General features: G+C 42.8%; 2 protein-coding genes across 18 annotated transcripts in view; one reads left to right on the plus strand and one right to left on the minus strand.

Annotated features, from left to right (window-relative positions):
* The window catches only part of Txnrd2 (thioredoxin reductase 2), a 124,822-nt gene extending 115,193 nt beyond the window's left edge, over positions 1-9,629 (minus strand). For 13 of the 16 annotated variants that reach the window (XR_001505104.2, XR_001505105.2, XR_001505103.2 and 10 more), the window contains exons 1-2: positions 8,910-9,047; positions 4,899-4,967 (exon numbers count right to left, since the gene is read on the minus strand). Coding sequence is in view for 13 of the 16 variants with exons in the window: in XM_048785158.1 (XP_048641115.1) it covers positions 4,899-4,967; positions 8,910-9,012 (172 nt within the window). In the remaining 3 variants the exon portion in view is untranslated. Of the gene's footprint in view, positions 1-4,898; positions 4,968-8,909; positions 9,048-9,494 lie in introns of those variants that run through there. The other 3 variants (XM_048785154.1, XM_015500429.2, XM_048785156.1) reach the window with 2 other exon arrangements.
* Comt (catechol-O-methyltransferase) overlaps positions 8,982-14,871 on the plus strand; it is a 31,790-nt gene continuing 25,900 nt past the window's right edge. The window contains exon 1 of one of the 2 annotated variants that reach the window (XM_015500436.2): positions 8,982-9,103. The gene's annotated coding sequence lies outside the window, so the exon portion shown is untranslated. The remainder of the gene's footprint in view (positions 9,104-14,871) is intronic. The other variant, XM_048785161.1, reaches the window with a different exon arrangement.

Raw genomic sequence — 14,871 nt, forward strand, 5'->3', positions numbered from 1 at the left:
TACAATTCCTGGGACTATGCATAAGTTCTAAGGAAGGTCATGCTTCAGGAGTTGAGAATAATTAGTCCTCACCTAACAAATACTAGGCAGAAGGATCAAACCCTTTCTTAATAAGTTACCTACATCCAGAATGAACCTTAATAATATTTCTAGAAATACGAAAATGTCCAGAACCCAACAAGGTGAATTCAAAATGTTTGGCATTCAACCAAAAATTACTAGGCAAACAAAGAAGCAAGAAAATACACACAACACATAAAGATGGAAATAGTCAATGGAAACCAAGAACTGATTTAAATGTCAAAGGACCAGTAAGACACTCATAACTATTCCATATGTTCAAAACAATTAAGGAGGAACATGGAAGATACAAGGACCTAAGTTAATTTATAGAGATAAAAACTATAATATAAAAGATGAAAAATACAATGAATGGTATTAATGACAGATTTAGACACTGCAAAATCTATTATTAGTGAATTTGAAAACAAGAATAGAAATTTACAAAATAAAACACAGAGATAATAAGAAATTTTTTATTTGTTTGTTTTAATGAAAAGCAGCCTAATATACATGTAATTAAAATCTCCAACAGTGAGGGGGTGGGGATGGAAAAAATATTTGAGAAAATGATTATAAAATTTCACAGCTTAATGAAAACTATAAACCCATAGACCCAAAAAGCTCAACAAACTCTAGGAAAAAAAAAAAAAAAAACAATAAGAAAACTAATCAAGGTACACCAAAATTTAGTGATAGTGCTTGCCTAGCATGCACAAGGCTCTGGATTCAGTACCCAGTACCACAAATAAAGCAACAATAACAACAAACAACATTGCTCAAAAACAATGAAGAAAGAAAATTCAAAAAGCAGTCAGAGAAAAAAAAGATATACTAATGAGCAACAAAGATAAAGATGGCAGCACAAATTGTCACCAGAAACCAAGCCAGAGAACCTGCCAAGATTCCAACTGACTGGAATTGGGTGCCTGCACAACTAAGAAATAAAAGGAAAAATGAATTTAATTGCAGTTAGGTTAAAATGAGGAAAAGCAACGAATCTGTCTCTGCTGGTCTTATAGAAGTGGTCCCATAGAAGCAATTACAATTTATAAAATCGTAAACCAGAAAATATACACATGTAGATTTAGCTAGGTTGTGCTAACAAGAACTTTGTTACAATTTTAGTTTCCTTGGTGACAGCTCCAGGGCAGAGGGTAGTTTCTCCAGTTTACATTCTTAGCATGAAGAAACTCTGGATGCAGAAAATCAGTCACCAGGAAGTTGGGAAGCAAAAAGTACTTTGGGGCTTTTAATTTCAAAGAGACTTTGTTATAATTTCTCATTGGAAATAGTACAAGTGAAAAGAGAAAGGGGCAAAATCTTTAAAATACTAAAGAAAAAAACTGTCTACTTGAATTCTATTCCCCAAGAAAATGTCTTTTAAAAATTAAAGGCAAACTGGGAGTGGTAATGGGACACATCTATAATCCCAGCCACTTGGGAGGCTGAGGCAAGATCAAGTTGAGGTTAGTCTCAGCAACTTAGTGAGGCCCTGTTTCAAAATAAAAATAAAAAGGACTGGAAATGTACCTCACTGGTAGAACACTTGCTTAGCATGTGCAAGGCCCTGGGTTCAATTCCCTGTACTGGGGAAAAAAAAAAAAAAAAAAAGCTAAAAGAACCTATTACCACTAGAACCATGTTGTGAGAATTGTTTAAGAACATCTTCAAGGTAGAAGAAAAGTGAAGGGCTTGGTGGTAGACACCAGTAATACCAGCTACCCAGGATGCTACAGTAGGAGGATTGCAATTTGAGGCCAGCCTTGGCAACTTAGCAAGATCTTGTCTCAAAATAAAAATAAATAAACTTATTAAAACAGCTGGGGATATAACTCAGTGGTAGTGCCCCTGGGTTCAAGCTCTAGTATTGAGAAAAAAAAAAGGGGGTAGAAGAAAAATGATAATAGGTAAAAAATGTCTCTACACAAAGAAATGAAGAACACTGGAAATGGGAAATACATGGGTAAGTATGTAAGATTTTTCTCTTATTATCTTACTTATCAAACTTTTGCAGTGTTGAGGATTGAACCTAGGGCCTTCTATATTAAGGAAGTGTTCCTTCTTGCTTCATTCCTCGCTATAACTCAGACCCCTTAGTTTGGTTCCTGTTTGTTCTGTGTTTTCAGAATTTCTAAGAAACATAGGCTAACTCTTAAATTCTGGAGAACAGTTAGAAATGCTTTGAAAGTAGGACTCATTAGTCAAATTAATGGCTTAGATAAACTCAAAAGATACCAGAAATGGTTTTGAATGTATAAAAACTTGAACCTGTAAGAGTATTCACAGCCATAATTAAAAAGGCAAGTAATCAGGGCTGAGGGTGTAGCTCAATGGGAGAGCACTTGCCTAGCATGTGTGAGGCAGTGGGTTCGAACCTCAGCAATGCATAAAAATGAATAAATAAAATAAAGGTATTGTGTCCATCTACAACCCCCAAATAAATAAAGGCAAGTTATCAAAAATTTTCTTGGTTACATCTGGAGTCTACAGATCCAGACATAGAAGAAAAACTTGGAGATATGAACATATGTATTGTGTGTGTGTGTGTATGTGAGGGGGGGGAACAATTCATTTTAAAAAATAGGCAAAGATTTTGAATAGACATTCCTCAAAAAAATTTCTAATAAGCACAAGAAAAGATGCTCAACAATGCTAATTATTAGAGAAATGTAAATCAACCACAATGAAATACCATTCATACCTACTTAAGATGACAGATAACAAAGAATTAGTGAGGATATGGAGAAGGTGGAACCTGGTACATTGATGATGGCATTGTAAATGATGCCAGTCACTTTGGAAGACTGACAATTCCTCAAAAGATTAAACATAGAGTTTCCTTATGACCCAGATGTTACTATTATGACTCCACTCCTAGGTAAATACCAAAGAGAAACAGAAACATATGTCCACACAAAAACTTACATATAGGGGCTGGGGCTCTAGCTCAGTGGTAGAATGCTTGCCTTCCACGTGTGAGGCACTGGGTTCGATTCTCAGCACCACATACAAATAAATAAAAAGATATTGTGTCTATCTACAACTAAAAAAAATTTTAAAAAAGAAACCAACATATAGATGTTCACAGCAGCATTGCTCATAATAGCTAAAAGAGGGTTTAAATGACTCAATGTCAGTCACCTAACAAATGTATAGACAAAATATGATCTATATGTACAATGTAAATTAACCACCACAGAAGGAACCAAAAGCTGTATCATGGATGAACACAGAAGACAACATGCTAAGTAAAAGGAACAATGACAAAAGACCAGTATGATCCCATTCCAAAACAGGCAAATCCACAAAGAGACAGGAAGTAGCTGAGTGAGGGTGCCAGGAGCAAAGAGAAGAGGGAATGTACTAATGGGTACAGAGTATTTCAGGGTAGGGAGATGAAAATGTTCTAAAGTTGATTGTGGTGCTAGTTGAACAATTCTGCAAATATATTTTTAAAAACACTGAATAATGTACACAGAATGAGTAAATCACATGGTATGTGACATATTTCAAAACTGTTATATGAAAAAGGGGTAAGTCCAGCAAAAGATGTGAAAGATCTGTATAATGAAAACTGCAAAATACTGCTGAGAGAAATGAAAAAAAAAATATCTAAATTAGAGATATATCACGACTCAATTCGTCCAAATTTAGGCATTTACCCAAGAGAATTTTAAACATACATCCCCAGAAACATACATACAAATGTTTACAGCAGCACCATATGCAATAGCCAAAACCAACAAACAAAAACAAAAATGACCATATGCAGGTGATCAAATTCCTACAGGTGGTATACTGTTCATCAATAAACAAGAATAAACTGTACATACATGTAGCAACAGGGATGATTCTCAAAATAAAGATGCAAAGTGAAAGAAGTCAGTGAAAGTTTTATATATGATTCCATCTATATAAAACTTTAGAAAATGCAAACTAGGCTGGGCACAGTGGCTCAGCTCTGGAGGCTGAGGCAGGAGGATCGTGAATTCAAAGCCAGCCTCAGCAAAAGCAAGGCACTAAGTAACTCAGTGAGACCCTGTCTCTAAATAAAATACAAAATAGGGCTGGGAATGTGGCTTATCAGTCCAGTGTCCCTGAATTTAATCTCCGGTACCAAAAAAAAAAAAAAAGAAAAGAAAAGCAAGAAGAGAGGAGGTGGGAAGGGATCAACAATTAGACTGCAAGTTTCCTATAGCAGTTCAATGAGTCCCAGTGAACTGCACTACTAGATTATCAGTGAACTGAAAGGTAAGGTCTCTGGATGTATCATCCACCATGTCTTTACTGAGTACCTACTGAGTACCAGACCTAGGTCCAGACATGATTTGCAGAGGCAACTGTGGTCTCTTTGGGAAGGCAAAGCACTAAGAACAAGGAAGAGGAGCTAGTGACAGGGATTATACAGTGGGAGTGTGCAGTTCTAAGTATAGCCATCTCAGCAAAGACTGAAGAGAGATGAATGAGACCCCCAGCTAACCTGGTGGGCAAACAACAGACCAACAAATCAAGCTGCCAGGGCAAGAAGGACATAAGCACTTCTGAAAGGATGTGCAGAACAGTAAGGAGGCAGGGCAGTGGGGGTGGGTAGCTGCTGAAATTGGATGGATGAGGTCAGATTCTGTGAGGCCCAAGGACCTCCACTTTGAGTAAAGACTGTGCTCAGACTTCAAGTACTGCTGTGACTGCCATGTGTGGCAGACACCACACTATGCCATGGTGGGAAGCAGGGCATAACTAGGAGGTTGCTTGGGTGACCAAGCAGGTCAGCTGTACTCTACTTGTGGATACTGAGGCCCACGTCCACAATGCCACCTCTCCAGGGACATACATACCTTCTTTGGCACAAGCCAAGCCACCAGATCCCCCACCAATCACCAGGAGATCATAGTCCTGTTGTCCTGCTAAGGAAAGAATGAGGTGAGAAGTAAAGAAACCAGAACCAGAAGAGCCCCTGTGATCTCCAAAGGGTCTCTGTTTAAACATGGTGCAGCATTTATTTTATCAGGATGGGAGATTCCATATTAGGATGGAAAATTCCATCCTGTGGCAGTTAGGGCTGAAAACACATCAGCATCATGAATCAGAGCAGAAAGTGACTCCATACATGTCTTCCACACAAAGCCAGAATCTAAGCAAAGTGAGGCAAAGTTGGCAGCAGGTGTGCATGAACACCTTTGCAGACCATTCTCCCTACCACACTACCACTCACACCCTGGCAGCACTTCTCAGAATTTAACCTTCAGTGTTCTGAGCCAGACAGAACTAAAATATTTTCCTTGAGTTCATGTTTGTTCCAGTTGTAAAGGTGATCCTTTGTTAGAAGTTAGCAAGAAGAAAAAGTACAGCCCCCGCCACATGGAAGTCGGTGACAAACAAAGGTGTTTCAGTGTGCCAGACTACATGGTAAAGTATAGGAGGGAAAGGACCCTGGACACCAGTAGAGCTGCCTGGGCTCAGGCTTCCTCCCTGGGATCCCTTTTGGAAGCTCACACCATAGCTTACTCACAGCACAGAGGGCTGCTCAGAGCCTTTCTGACCAGTCTGCTGTCTCACTCCTCCACTCTGCAAGCTGCTGTATGAAAGGCAGGCAAGTAACAGGTGATGGGTGAAGATGAAGGAAGGAGAGGGGAGAATGCTTTAACCTGGGCCTGAAGTTGGGGATACCAGGCATCAGGCCACTCCATCGAGGAAGGAATAATAGAAAAGTATCAGGGTTAGGGCATGGTGAGGACTGGTACCAGGCCAGGATATAAACAAATAGTGCCTTCAGTACCTCTACAGACATGAGCCTGCCTGAAATGCCATCCTCTGAAGTTGGCCACTGTTTCCAAGTAAGGCCCAGGGGTCCCATGACCAAAGTGCCTGCCATCCAAGGCTGAGGCATCTTCCCCTACCAGCATCAAAATCTAGCATCTGTGGGGGAAAAGCTGTCTGTCTTTGCAGCCACCAGCCTTCTTGGTCTGGCAAGGATGAAGAGGATATGCTGGGGCTTCCTTGCACCTCAGGGTCTCTAGCTGAGCAAACAGGGCCTGTACTCTTATAGGAACACAGAACTGGAGCCTGAAGGAGGCCTATGGCTTGCAACTGGCCTGCCTCACAACTAGACCCACTCAAAGTCCTGTCCAGCAGCCATTATTTGAACGAATGAACACAAAGGAGTCACAGCTAACTCAAGCAGCCATTATAAAGCACACCCAATTCCATGTTCAATTCAAGGACTCTGAAAAAGCCTGACAAGCTGTAAATTATTCTGATGGTTTTAGTATGAGCCAAAAGTACCAAGGACAACTGGTGGTAGAAGGGAAGACTGCCACAGAGCTCCAGGAATCACAAAAATATGGGTCAGGGTCTCTCTCCTCTCCTGCTACTAGGGATGAGGTGGGAGCAGGGCAGAGGCTCAAGGGATTGAGGGTAGGGGAAGCAATGCTTCGTCCTGGAGAGTCCTACCTTCCATTGCAAATACCTGTCCTTCCTGTAACCAGAGCGGGTTGTCCAGAGTTGTCCTGCCCCAAAGCCCTCTGCCTGCCCTCTGCCTGCCTGCTATCAGCCAGCAAACAGGACTGGCTGTTTGTGAATTGTGGACTTATCTTGGGCCCTTTGCTATCTCCCTGTGCATAACTAGGAGCACTCTCAGCCTGATTAACATTTGGAAAAAGGTCCTGCAGTAGAGCAGTTTGCAAGTGCAAGATATCTCCAAGTGTTTGGGAGGCTCTGAGTAGCCTGTTGAGAGCAAGTACTCCAAAGGTGGATGAGGTGGGACTGAGCACAGCAGGTATTACTTGATGGGAAAACTAACAACCTGGCCTTCAATCACTTGAGCCGGTCACAACCTCCCTGCCCACAGGGCTTGGCTCCAGAACTTGTCTTTGCCTCATCTCTACCTTCTTACCACATTATTTTTTAATTTTCTGTTCCTTTCTGGATCCAATGCCTAGTACAGGGCCAGCTAAGAACAGGAGCCCAGTGAGTATGGCAAAGACCAAATGAGTGGTACAATGTTCTAACAAGGGTAAGAAGACCTGCAAAATGGTTGTGTACCTGTAGGTGGGCTGGCCACCCCTAAGGGAGTCACCTTCAGGAGATTCCTGAAAAACTATTCTTCCTGCTTCAAGCTCTTTTCTGTTAGCAGGTGTTAGGGTGACAGATGACTCCAGCAGTGCTGTCATTCTAGTTCCCATTCAGGAGTTATATCAGCTGTTCCCTCAAGCTCAAAAGGGAAGATGTTTCTTCTCTGAAAGGAGAAACTATCAGGCTGAAATGGAGGAGACTCAAAATTGGATTCTGGAATCATCGTTAAGAGAGTTGGCACCTTCTCCAGGGCCTAGACTATGACTCCAGAAGGTCCTGGGGTCTTCCACTTACTGCCAGCACTCCCTGGGTTCCAGGAACAGAATCCTCAGGGCAGCAGTGCCTCCTGCCCAGCTAAAATGAAATGCCTGGCCCCAAGGCCACAGTTACCCACCAGCCTGAAGGCCCTGGATGTGTGACCACAAGCACTGCTCCTGTTAATGCACTAATGGATCTTTTAATGCCACTAAACAGGGTGATAGCTTCACTGATATGGGTGCATTTAATCCATATGAATGTTCCTACCTGACATATGCAACAAGGAGGCTCCAAAAGATAGCACTTTCCAAAGTCTCAGGGTCAGCATTGGTAACCCATAAGAGCAGACTTAGGTTCCTCTAGGTTTTCACCTCAGGACATGGTGACCACCTCCTGGGGCTCTGTAGGGCCACCTTCAGCCCCAAGGCATCCCAAGGTTCCAACACTAACAGCTCTGCCCACTCATATATGCAGTCAGCAGCAATCCCTCCTGAATCAACTGCTGGCTGAGTGCCAGCCATTCTGCTTCCCAGGCAGCCATTTTTGTGAAGATGCCGTGATGTGTCCTTACTCACAGCCCTCCACACTCACTCCCATGGGGGAGAGTTGAGCTCTGTCACTAAAGTCCAGGGAATAGCGCTGGGGCAATGGTGGTGGGGTGGTTACTGTGCAGGTTCATGCATGGGACTGGCCTCACCATCCCAGATGTGGTGGCACTGTTGCCAGTTCTGTAGGGTGCAGTGTGAACTGTTCTGAGTGACTTGCCTATCCTCTGCACACAGATTATTTAGTGTGGTGATGAGTTCTTTGAAGTCTATATCAAATTGTCTGACTTTAGCCTGCAGTGCTTTTTCAGCTTGGATGGGACAGGACAGCTGCAAGACAACTTGAGTCCTAATAAGGATCCAGACTTCTGGCCACTTAAAGTTAATGATTATTGTCCTAATTTGGTCAATGAGGCTCAGTCTTTCCCTAACACAGACTCCCATGTGCATTGGGTCCCCAGAACCCATTGGTCTTAGTTTCCTCTCATTCATTCCCTACCATAGCCAGTGGTTCGATGAGGAGGTGCTCATGGTGTGGCCCGTGGGGTGCCAGATGACCCCAAGAGTGGGGACATCATCCTAGTCAGAACTACAGTTAATACTGAGCTGGGGTGGCGGCGGGTGGGGGTGGGGAGAGAGAGCTCCTGGAGGTTGCAGGTGCAGCCAGTACTGGATGATCTCCGCAAGTCCACCAACCTGTTTCCCCATCTGAGGAGGCTACCTAGCTAGAAGCAGCCAACACCCCCACTGAACAATCTCGGTACGGATACCCGGTCCCCCAACCCAGGAGTACTCTCCTATGGATACATGCCCTACCCAGGGTCAGCACGGGCACGCCCGCCCGCACAAGAACACCCCCCACGTCGACACCTACGCACTACACCGTGTACCAGGCCACGCGGACACCCCCACGTGGGCACCCCCGCCCCCAGCCTCAGGGATTCGGTCGCTCCCTAGGTCGCCCCACCCTACCTGCCACGCCCCGAGCCGCACCCCGCACCCCTCCCGCCAAGGCCTGCGTCCGCCACCGGAAGCGCCGGCCGGGCCCCCGCAGAGCCGCCGCCATCGCCGCCATCGTGTCGGGCACCTCTCAGTTGCCGGGGCTGCCCTCCGCGCTGCCTGCGCCCAGCGCGTCCGGCAGTCCAGGGAGCGCGGCCTTGAGCGAGGTGAGTAAGCTGGTGAGCCAAGGGATGGGCTTATGGGTGGGGTATTTGGCCGGCAGTGAAAGAGAAGGAGAGTCTCCGGACCTGGGTTGGTGATTCCAACCTGAGCTGGGGAATTTGGGCCGGAGTGTAGGAATCTGCCCTTGGGCGTGGGTCTGCGGACCTGGGTTGGAAGATGTATTTAAAGTGGGGAGTTTTGGAAGGATGGGGAATTTGGATAGCCGTTAGGGGTTCTGATCTTCTGTGAGGGTATCTGGACAGGGTCTGGGCACCAGACTGTGTGTGTGCGTGTGTGTAATGGGGAGGTGGTTATTTGAAGATCTGTGCTGGAGTTGGAGCCTCGAGACAGGGTAGGAAATCTGTTCTTCTACCACGGGTGGGGATCAAGACTTACAGACTGAAAGGGTAGGTCTATCCCTGGAGCATAGCTTGACCTGGTGAGGATGTGGCAAAACCAGGACCCGACCCATTGGAGGATCCTACTTGGTCCTTAGATAAGGATCAGACCCTCAGATCAGAGAGTTTTAGGGACCCAGGAAGAGTATGCAAGCGAGTGGCTTCCTGACCTGGAAGGGGGACCAATCAGAGTCCAGGACCCCCCAAGGCTGAGCTTTGTGTTATTGCAGGATGCTCGCCACACCTGCCCTGCTAGCAGATCAGCATTTCAGATTTTTCTAGCCAGAGATTTTGATGCCCTACTGCATTTATTAAACATGGTTCTCCATGCCTCAGTACTTGCTGCTTCCTGGAGGGACTCTGGGGTACCCTGCAAGGCTCAATGAGGAGGACAGCATATCACAGAGAAATACAACTCGACACTAGTTGATGTGGCAAAAACAAATTTTACTCAGGAACTAGTAATAGTAGGGGAAAGAGTTGAGCTCCATTCTGATTTGTGCATAGGTGACTGAGTGTTTCACAGGGGTATGGGGGAGTAAAGAGTGCAGTAGGGTCAAGGAAGTAAGCATTTACAAAAATCAGGGAAGGAGGGTGGGTTCCTGGGAAGGCCAAATGGGTTTGCCCCGGGGCCCTTGAATTTTGCTGCATTCTTGAATTTTCTTAGGCATTTTGAGGGGGTTAGGGCTATCCTAGGGATGCAGTCATGAGATATTAGAAACTTAGTATTTAGAAGGAGCCTTAATGGTTGGAGTTTGGACAGAGAGGATCTTGTCAGTGTTCTTGTTCAAGAGACATTCTTCTTCCCTAATAATAGAAGTCCATTTTCTGTTCCATAGCCTTTTGTTTGTGAAGGACTAGCTGAACTAGGATGAAGATATTTGCTGTATTGTGTAAGTGATCAGGTATTTAATGAGGAGCATTTCAGTGAAAATAGAAAAATAAAGGTTAATGGTTGGAGTTGACCTCTAAACCCAGCTTTTTTGGGGGGGCGGGGTATCAGGAATTGAACTGAAGGGCGCTTAACCACTGAGCCACATCCCCAGCCCTTTTTAATTTTTTTTATTTTGAGACAGTGTCTCACTAAGTTATTTAGGGCCTCATTGGGTTGCTGAGTCTGGCTTTGAACTTGCCATTCTTCTGCCTTAGCCTCCTAAATTGCTGGGATTACAGGTGTGTGCCTAAACCCAGCTTTTGAGACTAGCGGGCAGTAATTTCTGGGTGTCTGACTCTTAAGTGTCTTTTAAAAAAAAAATTTTTTTTTTTACTTGTTGATGGACCTTTATGTAATTAATTTATTTATATACAGTGCTGAGAATCGAACACAGTGCCTCACATGCTAGGCAAGCGCTGTACCGCTGAGCCACAACTCCAGTCCCTCTTAACTGTCTTTTTAAGTGGTAGAATGTGGACAGCAGTAGCAGCTTCATGGATTGCCCAGATTTTGAAGTCCGAATGTGTGTGGTGAAGGCATAGACATCAGTGTCAGCATTGTAGTTATTTCTTGGAGCAGAGTATGAAACTTGTAGGAGTTGGAGAGGACTTCGTGGCTTATGTGGTAGCAGCTCTAGGCACGACGGTTGCACATAGACTATTTAGTGTGGTGATGAGTTCTTTGAAGTCTATTATCAAATTGCCTGGCTTTAGCCTGCAGTGCTTTTTCAGATTCTGATAGGGCAGGACAGCCCACTCGAGTCCCAGTAAAGATTCAGACTATCAGGTTTTGTTCTCAGTGACACCAAGTCAGAATGGAAGAAGAAAAATCAAAAACAACATTTTGGTGCTCTGTAGCCAAATATTGAAGGAAAGTGTATCTGAGTATTTAAGGGCTGGCAAAATGAATAAGAAATCAAGGTCCAACCCAATTTATAGGTAGATCATAAAAAAATCAGAATCTGATAACCTATAAAGGTGTATTATACTTCTCCATCAAAACATAAAAATAGCTGGGCGCAGTGGCGCCAGCCATCCCAGTGGCTTGAGAGGCTGAGGCAGGAAGATCACAAGTTCAAAGCCATTCTCAGTAACAGCGAGGCACTAGGCAACTCATCAAGATCCTGTCTCTTGGGGCTGGGGATGTGGCTCAAGCGGTAACGTGCTCACCTGACATGCGCAGGGCGCTGGGTTCGATCCTCAGCACCACATAAAAATAAAATAAAGATGTTGTGTCCACCGAAAACTGAAAAATAAATATTAAAAAATTCTCTCTCTCTCTCTCTAAAAAAAAAAAAAAAGACCCTGTCTCTAAATAAAATACAAAATAGGGTTGGGGAGATGCCTCAGTGTTTGAGTACCCCTGAGTTCAATCCCCGGTACCAAAACAACAACCACAAAAAAAAACCTAACTTAAAAATAACCTCTTTTAAAAATTTTTAATTAATTAATTTATTTTAATTAAGTATATATGACAGCAGAATGCATTTTGATTCATTGTACATAGTTGCAGCACAAATTTTTATTTCTCTGGTTGTACATGATGAAGTGTCACACCATATGTACAGTCATACATGTACCTAGGGTAATGATGTCCAACTCATTCTACCATCTTTCCTGCCCTCATGCCCTCTCCCCTTTGCCAAATCACAGTTCCTCCATTTCTCCCCCACCCCCCACAATTATGGATCAGCATCCACTTATCAGATGCTGCCTTTGTTTTTTGGGGATTGGCTTACTTCACTTAGCATGATATTCTCCAACTCTAGCCATTTACCTGCAAATGCCATAATTTTATTCTCTTTTAATGCTAAGTAATATTCCACTGTTTCTTTGTCCATTCATTTATTGAAAGGCATCTAGGTTGGTTCTACAGTTTAGCTCTTGTGAATTGAGCTGCTGTAAACATTGATGTGGCTGCATTATTATAGTATGCTGATTTTAAGTCCTTTGGGTATAGACTGAGGAGTGGGGTAGCTGGGTCAAATAGTGGTCCCATTCCAAATTTTCTACGGAATCTCCATACTACTTTCCAGATTGGTTGCACCAATTTGCAGTCCCACCAGCAATATATGAGTGTGCCTTTTCCCCCACATCCTTGTCAACATTTATTGTTGTTTGTATTCTTGATAACTGCCATTCTGACTGGTGTGAGAGGAAATCTTAGAATAGGTTTGATTTGCATTTCTTTCATTATTAGAGATGTTGAACAAAAAATAACCTCTTTTTGAGCAAAGATAATCAAAGCACATTTTTTTTTTCCTGTGCTGGGGATTGAACCCAGGTCCTTGAGCATGCTAGACAAGTGCTCTACCACTGAGCTAAGCCCCCACCCCAGAGAAAGGCTGTGTTTGTGTGTGTGTGTGTGTGTGTGTGTGTTTGCTGGTGGTGAAGATTCACAGCCTCATGCATGCTAATCATGCACTTTTCTGCTGAGCTACACCTCCAGTCCCTATACCTAATTTTTGTTTTGACCCCAAGTATCATGACCCCATGAGATTCTCAGCTGGAATTCTGGAGACCCTGTCCCAGCACAGTGGCATGGTCTCAAAGTGATACCATCAGAAGCCTGTGCCTCAGAGTTGCCTTCAGAGGCCTTTCCGTGGTATTGGAGACGAAGCACTTTGGCCTGTAATTGATTGCAAGAGCTTTTAAGAAAGCATCAGAGTAAAACAGCTATTTGTGATGATTAAAGACTGAACGTGAGGTGATTAAAGGTTTAATAAGAGTTCTTTACAAAATGATGCAAAATTGTTTTGGTGACCCCACCAAGTTTTTAAATAATGATTATAATTATGACTGTGTGACTGCTAACATTGTATGAAGATATATAATGGGCATTGACAAATTACTAGGGACTTCACCCAATTTCTGAAGTCCTTAAATTAACTTTTACCGATACAAATGTAACTTGAGAAAGGTTATACAGAATTTTTTTTTTCTTTTGCAGTGCTAAGGATTTAACTCATGGCCTTATAAGCTTTACCACTGAGCTATATCCTCAGCCCTAACTTAGTTACCTATTTAATTGAAATGACATTGAGATTATTGTGACACGGATGGAGAGTGTAGCTCAGTTGTAGAGCTTGGCTGACTTGAACTGAAGCAGGGAATTCCATCTGCCATACCAGTAAAATAATTAAAGATAAAAGTAAATATAAGCAATAACAAGACCGTGAAAGATTAACTCTTTTAACTTGAGAAGACGAAATTTTAGATAACCAGGATACAATAATGATTGCATGAAACACAGGAACTTATTTTGATATGATAAAGAATCCTTATTATATTCTAGGCAGATTGTTGAAAAAGTACCAAAAACTGAGATGGTGGTACCTACCTATAATCCTAGAGATTTAGGAGACTGAGACAGGAGGGTCTCAAGTTTGAGGCCAGCCCCAGCAAATTGGCATAGACCCTGTCTCAAAAACAAAACAAAAAGGGCTAGGGATATAGCTCAAAAAAAGTGCCCCTAGGTTCAATCTCAGTACCAAAAAAACAAAAATATGGGGCTGGGGCTGTAGCTCTGTACATAGTGCTTGCCTACCGTGCATGAGGCACTGGGTTCGATCCTCAACACCACATAAAAAAAAATAAACAAGTAAAATAAAGGCATTCTGTCCATCTGCAACTACAAAAAAATAAAAATAAAAAAATTGTAGGTGCTAGGGGCTGAGGTGAATAGGGGTGTAGTTTAGGATAGAACACTTGGCTAGCATGCTTAAGGCCCTGGGTTTAATCCATAGCATGGTTTAAAAAAAAAAAAATGCAGGGAATGTTTTGTTTTGTTTTGGTACTGGGGATTGAACCCAGAAGCACTTAACCTCTGAACTACATGCCCAGCCCTTTAAAATTTTTGAGATAGGGTCTCACTAAATTGCTGAGGCTATCCTGGAACTTGTGATTCTCCTGTCTTGGCCTCCTGAGTTTCTGGGTTACAGGCATGTGCTACCATACCCAACAACTTTGTTTTATGTATTTATTTTAAGATTTTTTTTTTTTTTAAAGATTGAGACAATCTTTATTTTATTTATTTTTATGTGGTGCTGAGGCTCGAACCCAGGGCCTCACATTTGTGAGGCAAGCGCTTTACCTTTGAGCTATAACCCCAGCCCCAACTTTATTGTTTATTTATTTTTTTAATTTTAAAAATTAATTAAAAATCAAAAGACCAAGTTAAAAAAAAGATAAAAGATAAAAAGAGATCAAGTTACTCTGCAGTTGGAACACAGACAGAAGAAAGGTTAACACTTTGGAAAAGGACACTGCGAAACTGAGCACTCAGCATAAATTCACCATGTCTAAAATGACTACACACTTAAAACATGCAGAGAAGAAATAAAAGTGTACCCAGTAACAGGAGAAAAATCAGGCAATGGAAAAAGATACATAAATGGCAAAGAAAATGGAATTAATAGACAAGGACATTAAGAGAGCTTTTA

Source organism: Marmota marmota, unplaced genomic scaffold (assembly GCF_001458135.2).
Source record: "Marmota marmota marmota unplaced genomic scaffold, marMar, whole genome shotgun sequence".
Classification (NCBI taxonomy): Eukaryota; Metazoa; Chordata; class Mammalia; order Rodentia; family Sciuridae; genus Marmota; species Marmota marmota.